The 22,992-nt window shown below is 35.5% G+C and overlaps 1 protein-coding gene across 1 annotated transcript in view; it reads right to left on the bottom strand.

The window, feature by feature from the left end:
* Positions 1 to 22,992, bottom strand: part of TMTC2 (transmembrane O-mannosyltransferase targeting cadherins 2) — a 260,172-nt gene that overhangs the window by 75,004 nt on the left and 162,176 nt on the right. Inside the window, exons 4-5 of the mRNA XM_075747904.1 lie at positions 12,265 to 12,379; positions 385 to 470 (exon numbers count right to left, since the gene is read on the bottom strand). Coding sequence (XP_075604019.1) covers positions 385 to 470; positions 12,265 to 12,379 — 201 coding nt within the window. The remainder of the gene's footprint in view (positions 1 to 384; positions 471 to 12,264; positions 12,380 to 22,992) is intronic.

The raw sequence follows: 22,992 nt of genomic DNA, 5'->3' as shown, positions 1-22,992 counted from the left end.
AGGGAAAATGAAAGGACTTCAAAAATATTTGTATTATTCACCCACACCACATACCATAAAAATCAGGGACTGGCTGTAAGAAACAGAAAACAGGAGCCTAAAAATTTGGGCAGTAGCATGTATGGCTTACTACCCCAGATCAGAAGCATTTTAAGTTCTACTAGTGATGCCCAGTGTTAAATTATTATCTCCTTCTTCCCTGCATCACATTAAATGTAGTTGTTGACTAATAAACACTTTCTACTGAAAAGTGCACAATTTCACCTTTTGGTTTCTGAATTAAAAACTTCTGAAAAAAAAAAGAAAATGTTATTATACAGTAGGAAGATTTCCTTAAAAAACAATAGTCAATATTACGCAAGCTTGTATAGTTGAAATACTTACAAGCTAATGTGGGTCTGCTACCAATTGCCAGTTTATAGTAATGCAACGCCTCTGAAAACCTGCTGTTTTCCTGAAGTAGTAATCCTCTGCATAAGGAAGAAGAAAAAAAAAGGAAGGAAAAAAAAAAAAGAGAGAGGGAGGTTACTGTAAAGAGTAACTTCAAAATAATTAATGAAAACAAAGCTAAAGTAACAAAGAAAAATATGCTGACTGGTATTTCAGAGATGTAACAACTGCATGTTACTAACAGTTCAGTGGGAAAATTATTTTGTGTGAAAACGGGATTAATACATAGACACCAGGTGTATCCATACGGCTTTAACAAAGCAGATGATAAATGCAATAGTTTTGGCTTCCTTGGAAACCAGAAGATTCATTTACTCAGTTGAGAAAATGGTAGACTGTGAGACTTTTTAAAGTGGCCGAGTATGGTGGAGCTATATATAACTAGGTCATTCATGTTTAGCCTGTCATCTTTTCTTGACTTGAAATAAGCAAATCTTTTTTAAATGCACAATAAAGTTAACCACCTAACACTGCACATGTATTACCTTAACCAGTCCTTGCTGAGCAATTTCACTAGATTATTCACCACATGGCTAAGCACCTACATCAGTTCAATTTTTTCCTGTCTTTTCTGCCCAAACAAATTTAATAACTGAAGAGGTATCTGAAGAGGTATAAAAATTGATATGGAATACTTCCAGTTCTCAGTTAGTTTCATAGTCCATGAGCTTTAATTAAAGCTTTTAAGACAAGCGTTCTTGTGAATTATAAATTACACCAGCCACCCACAAATTTCTGAGAAATAAGTGGTCTGGACATCGTTGACATGAATTCATAACTGTACGCTTAAATGAATGCTCAAAGCATTACAGTTCCCCAAGTTTTAGGAGACTAAAAAAGGATGTGTAAATGTATTCAAATCACAAAGATTTAAAAATCTTCAAAAAATAGTAATTTTGGAGTGCAGACTCAGACCTTATTATCCAGGGGTAGATGTCCCTCTTCATACACCTCAAAGTATCCATGAAAAAATAAATGTAGCTATTTCTTTTAGGTGGGAGGGTTATCATATCTATTTGTAGCTTCCCTAACCTACAGCAATTTTCTCTTCTTCCTCTATGCTTTTATCTGCTGATAGCTTTTTGAACTAAAAAAGGTTGGACTTTTTCCATATGCAATCTCTAATCAGAGATTTCTTTTCCCTCCAGATTCTCAGGAAAACTTTTTGAATTAAACCAGTAGACTTCAGAGGAAGAAAAGAGTACGGTAGTTAGCTAAAGTAGCAGCCAATGTCTATGTTGTTTGCTTCCTATCGTTGGGTTAGGATTGATCAGAATGGAGGAATATATCCTCTTTTTTTCTATACTATCTCTTCATCAGCACCATGTGGCCTCGCTTTTGAAACTGTCTCTCAACTAACCTCAGATTAGGTAGTAAATCGCTTTTAATATTAACAGAACTTACATTCAGTTGGTACTTGCAGTAATGTGAGCAATAAGGGAAGAGCATTCAAGATACTTTTTGGCACAGCATCAAGGTTTTTAAATACTGTCAAGTGTCTTGCAGGTGGCAAGAGGTATGATCGTCAGGATAGTAATAACATTTTTTAAATTTTCTAGAACCTGAATATTGTTTACTTTAAAAAAAATTATAGACTGCAATTACTCCAAGAAAAATTATTATTATTACAGTATTTTGATCCAGTTTTCTATTGATAGCACTGGAATTAACATAAAAATAAATTAGTTGCATGGTCTGACATTTAAGCTGCTTCTTACTTTTAAAAAAAAAAAACAAACCCAAACCAAAACACTCTTAAACACAATTTTGGGACAAATTTATCAAAGAAATTTCATTCTTACTTTAGTTCTGGAATACATAATTTCACATATTAAGGGAAGTAATACAGTAATTGGTCAACTTGAACAAAATAAACTACTTTGGTAAGTATACGACATTTGTGCTTTTTGGAATAAAAGAACTTTTATTTATAATTATTATCAAACTAATCTTCTGCATTCAGTACATGTCTAGTACTTGAACTCTTGATTAACTGCTTGATATTTTAAGGTGGGGGTGTTTTTCCTACTCTTCCCGAAGACTTTCTTTCTTTTAAAAGTTGTTCCATTAACAGACACACACTCTCGCTCACATGCATACATTTTTATATATATGGGTGTGTATGTGTGTGTATAAATATATATATATATGTATATATAAACCCAAGCTGCTCAGATGCAAGATTGAGTGCTGAATTTCAGTAAATAATTAGTGTTTTATTTCTATTTGTTATGAGGTTTGGCAGAAGTAAAACAAGAAAAAAAAAGGATATAATCTAAAAAAAACTTGGTAAGGCATGAAACTGCCTCTTCTGTTTGTGAAATTGGTCCTGGCTGATTACTGGTTTTTCCTATGGCTTTCGACAGTACAAAATTTACTAGATTTATAAGTCTTTAGCTTTAGTTTCAGATTAAACAAAGTCAGGAAAAGGCTTAAAAGAAAGTTAAAAAAATAATATTTTTATCTGAATACAATTAACACTTAGGAGGGTATGCTTCTGAGAGATAATTGGCTTGGATGTTTTCACCTATAAAGGGATAAATATTCAAATAGATAAAAAGTTAAGATGATGAATGTTGCATTAAACTGGCAAAGCATTTCTGAGTTTACAGTGAATATTATAAGAGTTTAAAGAGCAGATATATTTCACTTCCAAGATGAAAAAATCAGATCCTCTCTAGCTTTAAGCTCAAACAAAATGCAGCCATATAAATATGCTCACCAACCTCCACCGAATTACTCACAAGATGCAACTAAAACTAAACCCAAACACTTCAAATTTAGTTACCGCCAAAATTAATACTGCCTGTGAATTGTCCTACTTCTCTTTTTAGAACATGTATTATAATCCTGGTCTCTAACTACATTATTGCTCACTATTACTTCCATAGGTCTACTGTCTCATTCACCACACAGAAAGAATAGGAATGAGCAATAGTTCAATATTTGCTTTTGTATCCAGTTTCTACAAGTAACACACTACCACCTTCTTACAAATATTTACCTTTTGAGCAAAATACAAAATAAGCCCCAAGACCAAATGACAAACTATTGTTTATTTCAAAATTAGTTCAGGAAAACTGCAAGTTCTCAGGTCCTATATTTGTCTTTCTGTTGCTGCATTTCACAGCATCTAAACCATTCCCAAGACAAAAATCATGCTGATTTTCAGCTAGGCATTATGTCTGAGAGGTTCTGAGAAACAGTGCAGTTCAGCCTTGCTACCACATTGCTAAATCACTGGACTTGGTCAGCATAGACAGTAGGGCCGGTGAAGGAACAGCAGCCCAAGTTGGAAAGGCCCTGGGAGCGGAGCAGGGATCTCCTTCTCGAGGCTCTCTGCCGGCTGCTCCACCTATGCTGAGTTCAGGTAGCAAATCCCAGGTTTGTCTCTGAAAGCAGCTGGCCCTGAAAATTGTTCACCATTATCAAGACAAACACGAAGTGAAGAGATAGGCTCAAGTGAGCAATGTCTGAAGGGAATGTGTCCTTCACTACATGGTTGCAAAGAGGTCATTAGAACAAATACTACCAAAACGGTCTGTTCAGCACTTGAAGTTCTTTCCAAAGAAGCTGAAAGGTTGAACTTAGTTACCTTTTCAGTCTGTTAAGTTATATTAACAACTCTTCAACAAGCTTCAATTGGAAGTCTGATTATGTATTCTTTCCTTCTTCTTCAGAAATAGGTGAAGTATGGGTTATTTTGCCACAGAAATGCTTCCTTTTTCATTGCAGTTTCATTTAGAGTCTCTTTCACTTCAGAACGGCAGCCAAACCCACAAGAGGAAAGTTTGATATGCCTCCTATGTCTTATTTTCACATGCTTTAGCATTTAGTATATTCCAGCTAGAGAACTTTCACCAAAGATACTCAAAACTACTTTAAAATCACTAAAAATAAAACTGAAGTGTCTTTATAAAGATACCTTAAGGGCAAAATTTAAAATAAAACTTTTCTATGCTAATTCAACTAGAGAATTGCAAAATGTCCTTCAAGCAAACTGACCATGGTTGTACAGAAAGAAGTTGTGGTGTCATAAGCTGGGAACTAATAGCTGCATAATTACCATAGTCAGCTAAGCTTGCAAGAAATGAGCAAGCTACAGAGTAGGGGAGGTATTCTGACTAGCTACAGAATAGGCGAGCATGGACAAAGGGAGATGAAATGAAACCTATGGGCAGTAATAATGAAAGTCCATGACCTCCTTGAAGTTCTTAACACCTGTTCGTTCAGCTCCATTTTGACAGTCCCAATTCCTTCCTTCCTTCGACAGCCCATTTCCCTCCCACTGATTGCTAGGGTTGAAGTCAGCAATTGGCAATGGCAGATGGAGGTTGTGCTTCCTCATCTACTGGGTCTCAAACCTTTTAGATAAAAATTAGTTCCTTTCCATTCACCTGGAAAGGAGTGATAACGGATTAATGGTGAGTCTGTAAAAAATGGCAAATTCTTTCTAACAAAGGTATGGTGCATGCATATTTCCATCTTTTTTTGGTGGGGAAAAAAAAAAAAAAAGACTAAATATTTAACCAAAACTTTCCAATTTGCCTAGTAAATTTATCTAATAGCACAATCAAACAATTTAAAGTTTGTTTGTCATGCTTATTACTATGCTTTATTACACTGAAGACATCTTTGAAATGTTCAGGGTGCATTTGTAAAGCTCAACAAATACATAGTTCTGAATGATCACTTTTTAGATGCAGAGGAAGAATGCTGGAGAGTCAACGGGCACTGCTTTTTCTCTCCAGCCCACCTCCCAGATGTAAGCCAGATAAATTAAAATGTTAATTGAAACACGTAACTTCTTTTCAAAGAAAGTTTACTGACATAACTGGGAAAATGTGAAGTTTATCAGGTGGAGGAAGGGTGGGGAGGGAAGTCAATGGCTCCTTTAGTCTGGTAAGACAAGTACTGTGGAAGAATAATGTTTCTCTCTAGAAACACATGAGGATGAAAATACTTGGAAAAGAAAAAGCTACTTAAGCCATAGGACACAAAGGAAACAGTTATAAATTGATCATGAATTAATTTAGAATTAGGAGAAAAGCTCTAACTATCACAGAAGCAAGATTCTGGAACAACCTTACAATAGGATTTTTTTTTTTGCCTGCATTGCTTCTAGCTAGTATTACAGTGGAGTGTGAATCATTTATTAAATGGAAGATATGTGCTCACTGCTTGCAAGAGTAGCAAACTTTACCCAGTGACTTAGGAAGTGTCTCAGAATCCTGATTGTCTAATAAGAAGGAGGGAAAAAAAAAAAAAAGATAAGCAGGTCCCGGATATCCAGAAATTATGCATGTTGCTTCTATAGAATTGCTCATTTAAATATGTGCAGAAAAACATTTCCCCCAAATGAGTTCTTTGCGACTTTTACCTATCTTGCTTGACCAACAACTTGAAAAATCTTCCTGTCTTCCTTCTCTGCCTTGGTTTTGACCTGAAGTCACTGAATACTAATGGTACAAAACTGTTTTCAGGGACTGCAAAGCAGTCACAAAATACAAACAGGCAGTAGAGAGTCTACTGTTTTTCTCAAGTTACACATTAATTTCTTCCTGGTGTAGTCCTATTAAAGCCAGCTGGTCTACTTACAAAGCAAACTCCTCAGTGACTAAAGCTGGCATAAATTGACTAAGTATAATACACAGCAACCATAACTGTCATCAAAGTAAACATGTATGTTAGTGAAATATTTATAACATTTTCAGGCCAGGTACAATGTTGAAATAGTTTAATAAATTTTGTTTACTGGTTGCTAACAGCTAATACAGGGTCTGCTAGCTGTTATTTTGCCATGACTGCGTTTCATCCATGCCTCAAGCTGTATTCGTCCCATTGATTTCAGGTGGGATTATCTACCAGGAACTATATTTACCTAGATGCTACACTGGCAAACAAAGAAAGAAATGGAAGAAAAGCCTCTTTTATTCCCCACACAGATGTGTCTCCAGCCAGGCAGCAACAGAAGATGTGCTTTGCCTAAGGCAACTCTTTCACTGTCATTTGCAAAACTAGTGGGTAGAAAGACAGGTAAGTATGCTATAGCAGCCCCATACACGAAACCATTAAGTCTGGTCTTGCTTACTTAAAAAAGCAAAACAAAACAAAAAAGCCTTAATTAAAGACATTGAACTACTCAATCAAATGAGTGCTAACCTTTTGTAAAAGTCTACAACTAGGTATCATTAACCAGAAAGCCAATCATTAAGGAAGAGTACAAACAGCAAACATGTTTAATGTTTTCCAATGTTTTCCTGTTAGCAAATATATGAATGGAACATAAATCCTACTTTTTTAATCAATAAGAACCCAAATATAGCCAGTAGGCATTAAGACCGAATGACCATTCCCTTTGTAGAACTCACTAAGCACAGTCATACATAACCTCACTAGTAAAAAAAAAAAATAAAACAATCACCACCAAAACAACCTCTAGTCTTTCAGATGGTGCAGTCAAAACTCTGCCATGTTCTCCCAGTTCTAGGGAAGAGCTTTCCAAATGCAAACAAATTGGTCGGCAAGTATAGTCCTGTCCTTTTCTCCATTACTGGGGCAGTTCGGTTGGGATTACTACCATTTCAGCACCGCATCAACCCTGGCAATCCCTGTTTCCTTGACAGGGAGGGCGGGCTGCCACAGGGACAAGGAGCAGCATTGCTCCTGCCTTTTCCCTCCTCTGGACACTGGGCAGCAGTGTGCTCTGCCAGCAGATCTCAAACAAGACATTTATTCCTCCTCATGTGCCCCAGCAGCCAACGTAGGCTGAGAGCTGGAGAGAACCTCTTACAAGGGGAGTCTTTTAAGAAACTGAATGGCAAAGTCTCCTGGAGTCCTAATTTTATCAAATGGACAAAGTTTATGTAAGGAATATAAACCACCACGATTTCAAATATTGAGGCATGTAATTAAATAGCTAGATCACTGAATGTGTTTCAGCTCCAACATTACTAACAAAACTATCTACTTCATATGGGCCCTACACAGAGCCCCGGAGCAGTGTTCTGTGCTGCTGGACACCACCAGTCACCAAAGTGGCCTTTGGGTGCTACCTCAACGGCTGGTCTCACAATACAGCATGATTTTATGAAGACAGCTTTGGTTACAGTAAGACATAAATTTCAGCTGCTGTCTTTGACAGAGGAAGAGCTAGCTGGTAAAGCAGACATTAATTCCAAACAGGTTTGTAACAAGTTTGCGTTCACAGCTGAGAAAAAAATAATCAAGTACTTAGCAGATGACACATCCTCTTTGCTTTGTAATTCAACATCCTGCAATATAAAAACTTGTGGGCTATCAAGGAAGAGGAACCATAACCTTGACTCATTTCCTACTATGTGAAGTAGTGCAGCAACTTTGTCTGTGGCAGGTTCAAATACAGTTCAACATGGGTTAGTAGGTAACCCTGCTTCTAGCGCTTTTTGTCTCTGATAGCTCAGCAAAGGAGACTTTTATGCCAGTACCTTTAAAAGGCAAAAGCAGAGGGAACACAATTTCAGATATTATATAGGCTAACAACAACAAACAAGGAAGAACTTTGCTCATATTGATTTTTACCCAAGGATGTGGAGTTAAACTTTGCATATAAAACACTTCTGCAATCCCAGACTTTACAGAATTAAAATTTCAGCTACTGTTGAAGACTTTACCTAACAGACATCTAAAAAAAATCCACATTTATTGACATAATATCCAAAGTTTGCCAAAGTAAAGTTTATGGAAATTCATACTTTGAACTTACTCAAAGAAATTAAATTATTTGAATAATAAATTTGTACACACAGCTCTATATCACTAAAGGCAAAATGAGGTATTTTGGGAGAGAAGCAAAGGGATGACTTTTTGGTAGAAATTTATTCTTTATAGGGCATTGTATACTCCAAAAAATATAACATTTAAAGTAATTAGTACCATTTTAAAGGAATTTCAATACTTATGTGAGATTGCAACCATCCTTAAAATCAGCTGAGAAACTCAAGGTAATATAGATTACTAATACAAATGACAAAATAATATCCTAAGCAGAGCTAGGCCTAAATACAAGTGAAATAATGTATGCAAAACTGTCTTTTGACTGATAAGCAATTTTACTTTAGGCATTAATTAGAAGCAATTTGAAACAATACAAAAAACCCCCCATGAGCTTTAGGTAACAATCATAAGGCAATGAAGACTGAAAAGCTAAAACAAACTAAAAATAGTTTGCTTTTAATCTACTGAACATTGGCTAGTTTGGACGAACAAACTACTGTTTTTCTACAGCTCTGTCCTTGGTACTTCACAGTATTAAAATATATGGATTTCTCCATTTGTTTAAAAAAAAGGCATAGAAAGAGATCTCAGTTTATGTTGATTTACTACCTTATGAGATCTGGCTGAAATCAGCAGCATTACAAAGCTTTGAGAAGTTGGCTTTGAGGTTTATTTGTAAAAATTACCTGCAGTGCAGTCTCAAGACGTCAGAGAAGTTATTTATAGGAGGACACTTTATACGTATTTTTGAAGTACAAACTGCCTTATTAAAGTCACATTGTAATACATTCTTCATCTACAGTACAAAACAACAACTGAAATCCTTTCTGTACTGTTACTGCTATGAAAATGCTTTCAGAGTTGCCAGGAATTTACCCTCTGAGTTTTTCATGAGAGTTTCAGAAAACATGCTTCCAAACAAGAATTCAAGCCCTTAGCCTGAGCTCAAGTTTCCTAAATTCCAGGCCACAGGTCCTATCTTCAAGACAGACTTGGTCACAAGCTATCCTGAGGTATAAGCTATGCATAAGTTCCACTTACACTTATTTGGACCTGAGAAAACATCAACAGAACAAACCCATTTTAACCCATAGCTAAAGTAGGGATGAACCATCAACCCAGTATTAATGTTAGCAAGAGCTTTTTCTTTTTTTCTTTCCCCCCTCTTTTTTAATAAATAAAAATAATAATAAAAATTCTTCTGCTGGACTCTAAAAGTTCAGGAATTTATTTAAGGTTCCAGAATTGACATGTTTGAACACTATAGGAAATTATATGTTCAGAATCAAACAAACCTTCAAATGGAGATTATGTAATTATGTAATCTAAATTAATACAGTTTAATTGTCCTAAATGGCAGAGGCAGCTGTAATTCAGAGCCATAAAGTATAACAGTCAGAAAATAAAAATATACCACTGAAATCAGCCATTCATCTAATCTGTTAAATTCTCTAGATTTTAATGCATTAATAGCTGACTCCTAAGCCAACCTCACATCTTAGTTTCTTGGAAAAGAAGGAAAGAGAGATCATCAAATGCTTCTGTTTATGTAGTTTTTCTCTTTGATTGTTACCCATTGAGAATTGTGAATTAATCCTTAACAATTTGTTCCTTGATCAGATAGGCCTTTGATTTGTTATTGCTGTATGTGAACACTGGGCTGTATGTGCCAATTAATTTATATCAAATACTGAGGCATAAATGCTAAGAAAAAAACAGAGCATGTGAGACTACAATATATGTAGGATATATTATGGCCAAAATACACTAATTAGAAATGACTGTAAGGGTGGTTTTTTTTCTTAAGTTCCACCAAATGACTGTTTCCATTTCAAAGGCACAACCTAAAAACCAGAAACAGCAAATCTGTAACTGGCCTCTTGTACGCACACACACATTTTCCCATTACAGTATTTTTTGTAAAAGGCTCCCATAGAACTGCATGCCAAGGATGGGCTGAACTTGCAAGGGAGCTCTTCAGAGTTTATGCTTAAAATAATCAATTCATTTGTGGTGTCGTAATATCAAAGCCCACTCCATTCAGCACCTAGTTTTCATGCTGGATATGGAAATATCCAACACAGGGAAAAACTACAAAAACAAAAAAATTATGCAAGATTTTTCAATTTCCATTGAATAGCTAATGGTTTTGTGAAGTTTAAATAAAAAAAGGAAAGGCATTATTGCATTCAAGATAGTAGTTGAAAGGTTAAGAATTAGAGATCCTTTCTTGCATATGCATATAGATACACATACTACATCGGAAACACTTCACTTTGAATTTACTTCACTTTCACAGGTATATGCAAGGTAACTTCATGTCCTATATATTCCAAACAGCATTTCAGTTAAAATCCTTTTACACAAATTCAGTAGAATTCCAAGAAAATTTCTATTCAACAGAAATGAACGTTTGTTTGCATATATTTTGTATATTAGTGGAAAGCTGGAAGATTATAAGCTTGTTCTGAGAACAGCAAAACTACTGAAATTTGATTTCTTTTATATCCCTGTCTTTATCGCCCAGCCCCCTTTCCTCTTCTTACCCTGGTATTAACTTCAGTTTCCCTCTATGACACAGTGAGTAAGAGAAAAAAATACTATATAGGCATACAAAAAACCCTTAATAATTATAATTTTCATCCCCAAAATGAATGGTGTCTGAGAAATTTAGGAGTATCAATCTTGTCACTTCTTTTCCTACAATCTTCTGCTGGGTTCAGAAGTTATTTTTTAAATGTCAGAAGAAAGAGTTTCTTCTTAAAAATATGCTTTTCACAGTCTCCATCGCCTAACAGAGACAAAAAAAAGTATGTGTATATGTGTATGTGTATAATTGTATGATTATTAAAAATATACATATTTTGATATATGAATTTGATTTTGAAACAGAAATTCTGTCATTAAATTACTTTGAGTTTCCAGTATCTTTAACTGTAAGGCAAATTAATGAAATAGGCAACTTATTCCTTGTTAAACAAGGAAAAAAGAAGAAAAAATCTATTATGGTAAACAATTTTCAGATATTATAAACGACCATTTTAAACTAGACTTAGAAGGAGAACATTATTTGTTTATTTATTTATTTAAAGAGGCTTACTATTTGCATTTAGTTTTTGCACACGTCGTTTCTCTCACATTCATACTTTTCTACCGCGCACAGGACATTCTTTTCATACTCCTACCTAATGAACGGCAGTCACCTGGATTTTGTTCTCTGCACGTGAAAGAACAGCGTACGGCTATGGAAGGTGACGAGCCCATCTCACAGCGGAGCCCCGCTCTGGGGGCTCGGGCTGGGCGGGCGATGGCAGGAGGGGAAGTGCTGAGTGGGGAGCAGGCGAGACGCCCACCCGGGACACCCGCTGAATCCGCCCCCTCCCCGCCGGGGCACGCAGCACGATCACGCGTCGCTGAGAAGCTTAGCACGACGCTAGCTTACGTGCTCACAATTTGGTACATTAATGAGTTGGGAAATCTTTCTCCCTGCTGTATAATTACTTTGATGCTCATGATATTTATTCTCTTACCCACCTACAACAGGATTCTAGTAATTAAACTTTCTTGAACCTACGCTGCTCTTAAGTCAGTCACAGGAGAAAAGCAATTTGCTATTTTAACGTTTTTGACCTCTGGATCTAACCGAGGGGTATTGGCTTATGCTAGGAAGTGCTTACACCCACTCCCCCTACCAAGTGTTATTCAGACTTAAAAAAGAAGCCTAAATAACACCTCTATATTTTAGCAGAGTCAGAAACAGATGGAGTGCTACTGTTGCCAGCTCATCTATCTGTACTTTGTTCAGGGTGGGGTTTTTTTTGCTTCTTTTAAAGCAAACAGATTTGTAACTTTACCTTCCCCATACCCAATACATGAATATACGATAAAGTTGACCAAGAAAAGGTCCTGTCCACCCCATAGTTTAAGGAGCACAAATAATGAAAGGCCTATTACAAAGCAACAGCTAACATCATCTCCATTTCCAGCAAGTAAATCAATAGCTCCATTCACAACAGGGTTCACAGACGATCCAACTCCAGGAAAGCCACGCATACTTACAAATTATAAAGCATATCAGCCATGTTGCTGCGGTAGTACAAGGCATTTCTATAGGCGCTTTCAGCTTCAGAAATCTTGCTCTGGCTCTTGAGAACATTTCCAAGGTTACCCCATGCTGTCAAGAGGAGAAAACAGTATTCAGAAAGAGCTACAATCCAATTACACATGACACAGTATCCGAGTATCAGGAAGTTCCTCAGGGAGAAAAACCCCACAAAGAAACTATTTTTATGGAAGGGGAGGGAAGCTTGGTTGGTGTCTTTCCCCCAGTTCTCTGGATCTCTGCATTTTACGCGGTCATTTGCATACATTCTGCATACCTAGAGCTTTTGGGTGGGAAAAGGATCTATAAGAGCAAAATGTATCTCTCTGCTTCAGAAACTACTATAGCAAAGGGAAAGTACCATTTTATTTTGTATCACCTCTAAATAAAAATCTACAGAGTGAAATGTGGAACTGGGGCATCTTCATAATTTTAGCTTTTTTTTTTTTAAGCCTATCTACTCTAAACAGCAAGCAATTTTCCCAGAGTAGACACAGCTCACACTGAAGTATGAAAACTGACAAATGACGCAGGAATTGAAAGAATGGTTAGGTAAGTAATCAGGATTAAAAGTATGCCATATGGATATAAACATACTACACAGATCACTAAAATGCATTTTTTCTACTTGGAAAACATGTGGTTCCTTTCCATACAATTTATTATGTTATACAACGTGCTTTTATATCCCATCTATAAAGGATTTGAGGTAAAAAAATATTTAAGACTCCACATGTGTTCCCTTTGCAGTTTTGTTGAGTGGCACAGAAACTGTACTTACAAAAGAAACTGGAACTAACATTTTATAGAAAACACAGCCCATGTTATTCACAATTTAGGAAGCTAATTTAACTGGCATTATAATTATAGTCTATGTGCATACATGAAAAAAACCCCATTATGTTTATAAATACATCAAAGTTTTTTCATAAACCACTCCTACTTTCACAAGTATTTTTTTTATGAGCAAGAATAATGGAAAGATGATGCATGTCCTTTCCAACCACACAATATACGGCAAACTTTTCTTCCTTCCAGATGCACTAACCATAAACATTAGCTCAAGTAGCAGTTAAACTCTGCTTCTTCAGTTACTCGAGCCCTTTTCTTACAGGAATTTGTTTCAATCCTCAGTAATGCAAAGCTTCAATGCAGTTTTAACATAACACTACTAAATAGGTTGATAATTATTTCAGATACATGTTTTTTCCTTAGAAATTGAATTGCTTTCAAACTGCTGTGGTTTGCTGCAGAAGCATCTTGCCACATGGGTGGAAACAGCAGCAAACACAGCATTTTCCTCTGAGCAGAATAAACTAATAATTTCCGGGGGAAAAAAAATACGGAATCCTTTTAGGATTCACAAAAATAATGATGTCATCCAACTGTGCACAACATATTTTGTAAAGACAAAGAAAAAAACCCAAAACAATTATTTCCATGAGAAAAGAAGCTATTACTTCTGTGAGTCACTTCATTTTCACCTAGTATTTTATAAGATGAGAAATAATTCAGAAGTTATTTATCACTAAATTGACAAAAGTCACAAAAATGTTCCATCAGTCTCTTGTTTAAGGAAATAAAGCTGCTAAAAATATTCTTAAATTCACTCAATTTTTACAGTCTTTGCTGTCATATGCGCAGAATTCTGAATTTATTTCCCCACTACTGTTAATATTCTTTTTAACACATTTTGGAAGCAGCAATTAAGGTGACTAGCCAGCTTGTAAGCATTAACACTTGTAAGGAAAAAACAAATTATTTTTTTAAAACCTCATTTGTGAAAACACACTCTGATGTTGCTTCTGCAGTACATGATCATCTAATTTGCATGTGGTTGTATGTTCCATACAATCTGAGCTACTTTTGTTTTCACTCTCTGATCTTCATAACAGAGCATTACATCAAATGACCATTTGGACTACCGGTAACAATTTCCTGCTATATAGTTACTTGCTCCCAACCACTCTGAAGATCAGTAAATGAAAGGATGTATAGAAGAATGATTTGGTTCATCTTTTCATCTGTTAGACTGGAAAAACGCTGTTAACACTGTTAAATGCAATAGTTTCTCCTCTAGACTTCATTTCATGCTATACACTCTATTATTTATCAGAGTTAATATAATTTTTAAGGCAATACTTTTATTTTACATTCTGCCAAATAATCTGTGTCAATCAATATTTAATCTGCATTATTTCATCTGGAATGCATTCCATTTAGACTTTTGTCTAAACTTGTAAAATTGTGAATGATTCATTTAACTTAATGTGATATACTAGAAGAAGTGATAGTAGTAGAAAATAGCAAACATAAAAGTCGATAATCTCACAATTTATCATTAAAAGAAACATGAAAACCAAGGTCTTTTTACTTCCCCAAACTATAAAAGCTTGGTATAAATCCTCACATCTATTTAAATACATTATTAGTTAGATGAATGGCCTACGTCTGGCTGGAGATGAAGTTACATGGAACATTTTATAGAATAAATGCTTATTTGTAGAGATCATGCTCATAGCCCTAGAAGTTACAAACAGCAATTATCTGCAGCACCCAAGTCCTCTTGGTAGTTGGTATAGGAAGGACAGGAAAGAGGATGGTCTATGTGGAAAAGAGGCTACGTTGGCTACTCAAGAAACTTCACTCCTTTTTTGTCTTACGTAGTGCAACTAACCTTAGGAAACACAAAGAATTTCAATTATTAACTCCATCTCTGGCATCCAGTTTCTCAATCCATATCTCAAGACAAATTTCTCCTGCAAAATTGTAACAACATTGGTTCAACTATGTGCACATTCAGAGATCGAAACCTAATTATCCCTGAATGAAGCCACATCCCTACTAAAAACATACGCTATGACTCCAACTAAATTTCAGCACTCAACTATTTTCCATCTCTACATGGTGAGAAATTAAAAATGAATATTCTCAAAAGAAAAAGAAACTAGGTCAGTAATTCTGGAATTTAAAATAGATTTTTATTCCACTTATTTTATATATTATTTTTTTTTCATATAAAATCTCTAATACCTGAAATTGCAAAAGGGAACACTTAATGTTCAGAAGATGCTAAAAGTATATATAAACCACAGTTTAATCTTTAATTACAAATTCAATTTTTCTCCTATTGGAGACCCTATTCAGCACAAGAGAAAATGCAAGCTGTGAAAGAAACAGCTTTGTAATATTTACTTTTTGCCTGCTGCTTAACTCCCTGTGCACCAACAACGAGAGTAAAATAGTCCCAGGTCTTTTAGAAATAATACTCCATCATAGCACAGGAACAAAGGTAACATTCATATATATCTCACACACCTACAAAACAGTCCATCCATTCAAACTTTACTTCATTGCCTACTTTTCCATAGGTCACACTCAATATAAATGGGCATATTAAAAACGAAATCCATTTCATCATCTTGTATCCTAAGCCAATTATAAAATGAAAAATCTCCTAATGTTTGAGAATTCCTATGCTAGTTACATTTCTTTGCAGGAAAACGGAACATTTTAAAGGGGTTTTGTTGCTGTTGCTTTTAAATAAATAGCAGGAAAAATTACATAGCACTAAGTAGGAAAATAAGCAATTGTTTAAGTGTTATCGTTTTGGCCATATCAAACTAGATTTTTATTAAACTTTAAAGATTACATTTATGCCACCTTGCAGTGAGAGTAGGTCAAGTTCTCAGGCATTTAATTGCTTTCAAAATGAAAATGAATATGAAAAATTTCAGCTTCAAATTTAGCACTATAAATTTCTCAACAATCTCATTGAAACTGAGGATTAAGATTTAACAAGCCTGAAAAATATCAGGTTGGCATATTACATCTTCTCTAAGCACCTTCACTCTGGAAGAGAACAAGACAAACAACAGTGAAGCACGAACAACGTTGTCCAATCTAATCTGCCTGGATTTAAGAAGCAGATCTTACTGAAGAGAACAGCTGAACTTTCAGCTTGCAATTGAATTATGAAAACAAATGAGAAATGGAAATGAATGTGTGCAAATATCTTCATTTAAATAAATCTTTTGCTTTCTACTGAATTAAGGATTATGCTATGCTGTTCAGTGAAATGGAAATAACAAAGCAACAAAATAAACAGAGAAAAGTACTCAGATGGTGTAAAAGCATGTATGTTGATTACTTGATCTAATAGTTTGCTTAAAAAAAAAAAAAAATCATAAATCATTAGCAAATATAACCCGAAGTATTAAAGGACGATTCTCCTTCCTATGTATGACCCCTACATGATCCATGCAAAACTAAGTAAAAATAAAATCTATTTGGAAACTCACAATCTATTCACATATCTGTTGCCCAAACACCTCTGCTGACATAAGGAGGAAAAGAAAAGCCAAACCAAATCCCCTATTAAATTGCTGAAATACAACCTTGTAAACTTTTAAAAAATAATATAGTAAAGAAAATGAAAATGCTGTTTTTCCCAGTGTGTTATGCCAGTAGGCAAACACAGCCTTTTGTAACCTTACTAAGAGCAAACACACTTGAAAACTGATGAAATAAATAGGACTCTAAAGTTAAAAAATAGATGTATGACATTCACAATTCACGTCAATAAATTATTGACTTTTTGTAATACTGTTCTCACCTTAAACTATCAGACTTATTCACAAAATAAACTTAAAACACAAATTGATGAATGCATCAAAAAATCTGAACTAGATTATTACTTCAGTGAAACAAACTACTTGAACGAAGACTGAAGTCATCCAAGTCATCCATAATCAACTTGTCAGCAGTTCCAAACTAGCACCTTTAGTTCACAAAAAAATGCACATCAAGTCAAGAAAACTTCTATGGAGCTTTACAAATATACGTCCGTTATTTACTATTATTTACTGAAATTAGTAATGGCAGTTCCAGGTTGCATTCCCTCTGTTTAAAATCCTTCTGCATTTCTCCTGACTCACATAAGAAAAAGAAGTGAATGTGTAACAATTATCATCTCTATTTTTTCATAAACAGAGTTTAGGATGAAGAGATTCTGGTCCAGAAAAAAAAGTCTTTTTTTTTTATTGCAATGGCATCTGTTTTTTGCAAGTTCTGCAAGAGGTCCGTTGCTCTCTATTATCATAACTGCATTTATGCTCCCATGTAACAGTCATGAAAAAGAGGCTCCTGGGCAACATTTATGATAAGGGTCACTAACACAAGAAACTCAGTACAGTGGGAGTTCAGAAACTGAATCCTTGATTGTAAAAAAACACTAGCACAGCAGAAAATCTGAATCTGATATTTGAACAAATAACCCATTTCAGAGCTGTAACAGTTTCTTTAGCAATGTAAATATTTGTGTGATCTCATTACAGAGGGGGATAGGATAAGTAATTTAAACAAACAAACAATAGTATGTCCTACCTACTTCAAAGTTTAAAAAAAAAAGTTTATAAATTCCTTTAATATTCAACTTCAGTAGAGAAACAGCATTTACCTTTTTTTGTTAATTCTGATTAGCCCTGATCTCTGCCTTCCCTTTTGGAAAGAAAGCCTACCTGCCACTACTACAAGAAAACATGATAAGAGAAAGTATTTTTGAGTCTAACTCCTAAAGGTCATTTTGTTTGTTGAATACAATAGGCTTTTATCTGACAGGCTTTTGAAGAGTATTTTAAAAAATATTTTTAAAAGAATGGGAGGAGGGAGATATCATTTTACCCTTGCCAAAAATGGAGTGGAGAGAGAACTACGGTGATTATCAACAGTTATCAACACCTCTAGAGGCATTTTTCTTTGTGAAAGTAATGGTGATTGGTATCGAAACCCTCATCAGGTTGATAAACAGTGCAGTCCTCCATATTCCCCTACTATTTTACACCTAAACCATGAGTACTCTGAACTTCATGAAAACGTTATTTCTGCTCCCTTGTTTACTTTGCAGGCATTAGATTTCAAGACTCATCAAGTATGATTAAGCATTTTGGCCCAACAAATGCCGTAAAGTTCTGAAGCAGCATCCTCAAAACTTGTTGAAATTCCTAGCCTTTATCATTGGTAAGACATCTATTTGGATGATAAATGAGGAGTAAGATTTACTTTTCTTAAACACATTCTTCTGTTTCCAATACTGTCCAGAAGGATTGACCCTGGTTGGACTTGATGATCTTGGTTGGACTTGACAATCTTACAGGTCTTTTCCAACCTCAATGATTCTATGATTTTCCATTTGTTTCTCTTTCCTTCCAAGTCTTCCAAGTCAATTAAAAGTAAGATACACACATTTCATACGAATCAATTCTCGGTACAACACACTAGTAATCTCCTCTTGGTCACAGCATCAATATCTGAATTTTGCATTACAGTTAGTGCAAAGGTATATGTTTTCTTTCGTTACAAACTTGTTGAGTAAGAAAATCAGAGGGAAACAGGTTAGAACAGTATGACTAAATTTAAAACCTTACAAGGAGGAAATGGTACTAATTACACTTCCCAGTTTGAAATGCTGTGAAGTCTTCCAAGAATTTACATCACAGTAAGACTTATTTTCAGTGTTGTTGTTTTCCTGAAATTAGTTACTTTAAGTAGCTATCAGTGTAATGGAATCAAATCGGAAAGAACTAAAATAACTTTATGGAAAACTAGGAGGTTTTACTACTTTCCAGGGGATGTTTCTGACAAAGTGACAAAAATAGCATGAGGAAGATGCCTTTGGCCTTGACCACACTGCATGTATTAAAGGGTATCAGTTTATACAAGGTTGTCACCATTAAAGGTTTGATGAACACTAAATTAACTTATAAAGTTTGGAGCATAAAATAAAAGCAAAACCAAAACAAAAAAACCCTCTTCTTTTTTGCTGTTAACTTTTATATGGACTTAATTCCCGGAGCATGACAATCCAGGTTTCCAGTTTAGGACACTTTTTTTTTATTTTATTTTTACCATCTGTTCTTAACGCTTTTTCATTTTGCACTATAAATTACTACTTTACAGCTATCAGTATGAAAGTCATGAATTACAAGCATTCACATTGCCACCTTACCCTGTGGCAATATCACACAATGTAGGCAGAGTCAAGTGCAGCAGCATGTTGTGAATCTCTCAGCTCTGTGGTAAAGGGGAGCAAACAGAATATTGAATATTCTTGGAACTTTCACTAAGTGTGCGTTTTCTATTCATTCTTAGCACCTATAATGAATATTTCTAGATCAGATATTTTATGAATCAAATTGTTCGTTTCACCACCTATCTGAATCTCCCTATTAACAGCTGAGAGCCACATACTGCCCTACATAGAGCACTGGACCACTGCTAAGGTTGCAGACTATTCAAAAATTAGAGAATTTTGTGAAACAATGCTGACAGCAGAGGATGTCTCAGTAAAAACACACTTAATGTAGTATGTGGCTTGCATAGAAAAAAAAAAAAAGTCTTACCTTCTTCAAGTTCATATCTTTAAAAAAGATACCTTCCTGTCATTAGATTCAGCTCCCTCCTGCTGAAATTACAGGTGCTAAAGCGGGAATTAATAGAGGTATATTTTGTTCCCAGTTCTGTCACTGGTCTGTTGTTCAGGAAGCTTCACCTCCTGATGCTTTTCCATTTGTATTCTTGACATTTGTTACTCATCCATGAGTTGGCAAGCTTTTTCTGCCAAGGATTGTATTTCACAATGGGTTTGCACAGTGCCTACTATAACAAGGCAGCTAGACATTAATGGAACATAAATGCACAGTAACCTCTGAAGGAACGAGGTAAAGGATGAAGAGGAAGTGTTCTTGCAATACAGAAGAGAGATGTAATGAACACTTCACCATATTAGTATTCTCGCAACATGAGGGCCAAGAAAACTAAGTTACTTACAGTTTAAGCAATGTGGGAACATTGACATTTGTGTATGCATTTTATATTTTGATCTCTGTTCCTAATTTCTGTTACAGGGTCATCTTTTCTAAAACACATTTGGGAGCAGACAAAGCTTGTGTTTGGTTAAAAAAATAATAAAATAATAAAACAAGCTATAAAACCTGACATTCTTTTGAGTCTTTTGAGGACTTCTGAGCATGATCTACTTCATGAGGAGTAAGTTGAAACATTAAGACCAATGTTTTTAAATGGAAAATTCATCCTACTAGGAGAAAAAAAAAAAGGCATGAGATTTTCAACACAGGTCAACAAGTTTCCAATATCAAAATATTCCAAATTACTTTTGTTGTGTAAAGCCTGAAGAAAGAGCACAGCACCAGTTACACCATTCACATTTGAAAGTTTATAACCATAGTTATAAAGAATAACACCTTTTCCTCCTTGTCGAAAGGTTAGATTCATCAGCGGCTTATGGCTTTTTCCTTTCAAGGGTACTACTTGATGAAGCAGAGTGGTGCTCCAGTCTTTAGCATTCACATTTCATCAGGCAATCATTTTGTTCTAGAGGGGGAAAGAGTTTCACAAAAGGAGGCCAGATAGGTTTCCCCAATAAAAATTCTGAAAGCTCAATTGCACAATCCAAAAAAGACAGTGAAGAGTGCTCAACATTTTAAGTAGCTTTTTCTATAACACACACCCACTATCTCTCACAAAGATATTCAGAAGATCAATTAGATAATGTTTGTTAAGTGGTTTGAGAACAGAAATGTTCATGTAAATGCTAAAGGATACTACTTTGAAAGTGGAACAGGTTTTGCATAAGTTCTGCGTTATCATTTGTACAATATATTTCTATTTTCCCTATAATTCCAAAACAATAATGATTTTTTTCCAGAATATGTCATAAATTCATTCATATAATTTTCAATAATTTTCCTATAAAAACTTACTTACTAAACACATTTTTATCAAGTTACCTCATTTTGCTAACTCAACAGCAAAAGTGCCCTGTTTCTTGTTTCCTAAATGGGATAAATGGTTTCTATATACCCATAATTTATAAGTTTAATCTACTTTATACATTGATTTTTATATACATATATATCAGTGGGTATGTGGTAATGTTGAGACAGACTATATTTGAGATTTACCACCTCCTAACTTTTACATATTATTCTTCTTTTTATTAAGAGTGGTATTTATACCGTTTGTTCAACACTTCATTTGTTGATCAATTCCAGGGCTTTTGGAATGACAGCAGGTGAAAGAAAAACATAATTGAAAACTATGCAGAGGTCTGAAAGCTATCCAACATCATGTCAACACGGGTACTGAACCAACTGACTTTTTGCAGGCAGTGCTTCAGTTTTGTTTCTTAGTTTTGAAGTACCTCTGATGCAAATGGGGTATGAATGCATGACAGCCTCTGCTACGCTCAGCATCACTGCCTGATACACCGGCTCCACTTGCTGTGTTACAGAAAATTAACTTTTCCTCCTCAAAGGATAGCACAATGGCTCTGTCAGCTCAATGAAGCTGAGAGATGAGACCGAGCAGCTGGTAAAGTGTTCTTAGGCTTCACAATTTGCTCTGTTTAGTCTAGAGTATGGACTCCTCATTCGGCCTAGGCCATACTTGCAGATTTTGGTAATCCCATTAGATTTAATGAACCTAAGCTCAAGCGTGTGAGGGCTCCACAATCTGCCTGAATAGTAAGTATCTCATTAACAGAGTCTTTAGCAAGCACCCAGAATCAAGCAAGCCATCAAAGAACAATGACAGGCATACTCATACACTCACATTTCTGCTAGACACCCTGATTCACTACATGTGACAGAATACTGTATGAAGAAATTCTCATCAATACCTTCATCTGAGGTGCCAAATAACCAAATAACACTTCCTTATTGTTTTTAGATAGGTATCAACAACGTAAAATATTTACAGGATAACACCATACAAACTCTTAACAGCATAGCCCTCACTCAGTATTAGTCAACAGACAAGTTCAGGAAGAAACATGCTTCCCAACCACTCATCTCTCAGATGGAGGTACCATCTCACATCTCCCAGGAGGTGCCTCAGTGCAGCCAACGTGCTACATGGACAGTCCTTCCACTTCTCCCACAAAAGACATATAATAGCCTAGACAAAGCTGTCCTGTAAACCAGATTTAGCCCATAAAGCCACTGCTCATACTGAAGAACCTCTAAAAAGATTCAAACCAGAAATCACCACCTCACTGCAAATTTGTAGGTATTCTTTATAAATAAACAAATAAACACACCACCAACACACACATTGTTCTGGATATGCCTTCCCATTTCCCAATCTTTGTAGAATTCAGTTTTCTTTAATATTGCAAGTCTGACAAAGATATTCTGATTAAGCTAAAACTACTGCAAGACCATGGACTTGTTGACAATCCAACAGTTTTCTACCTTCCAAGCTGTGCTGGCACACCCGAATGCATCAGGAAATAGCTTTTCATCTGATAGAAAGGTAGTAACGGAAAACTGACAGATTACATTTTATTTCAACAGAAATTCTGTTGTCAAAGGAGGTAACTGCTGGAGGTTACTTCAGGGCAGTGTTTCATGACACAGCAGCTCTGGCAGAGCTACCATTTTAGGGAATTCTTGCACCTACCACCCATGGCCATTCAGTTCTGCCACCCCGTCCCTCATGCTAAAATGTTTTTGGGAAGCCTATGGTATGAATCACACAAATAAACTGATCCAGGTTAGAAAAAAAAGAATTAGAAAAGGCAGATCATAGCACCTTTATCCTCTAATCTAGTCATTGCTCTGATTCACAGCAGAGCCCCATCACACCTTTGTTTGCACAGCTTCAGC

Source organism: Balearica regulorum, chromosome 1 (genome assembly GCF_011004875.1).
Source record: "Balearica regulorum gibbericeps isolate bBalReg1 chromosome 1, bBalReg1.pri, whole genome shotgun sequence".
Classification (NCBI taxonomy): Eukaryota; Metazoa; Chordata; class Aves; order Gruiformes; family Gruidae; genus Balearica; species Balearica regulorum.
Note: the sequence above shows the minus strand (reverse complement) of the source record. Positions and strands in the feature narration are given on the sequence as shown.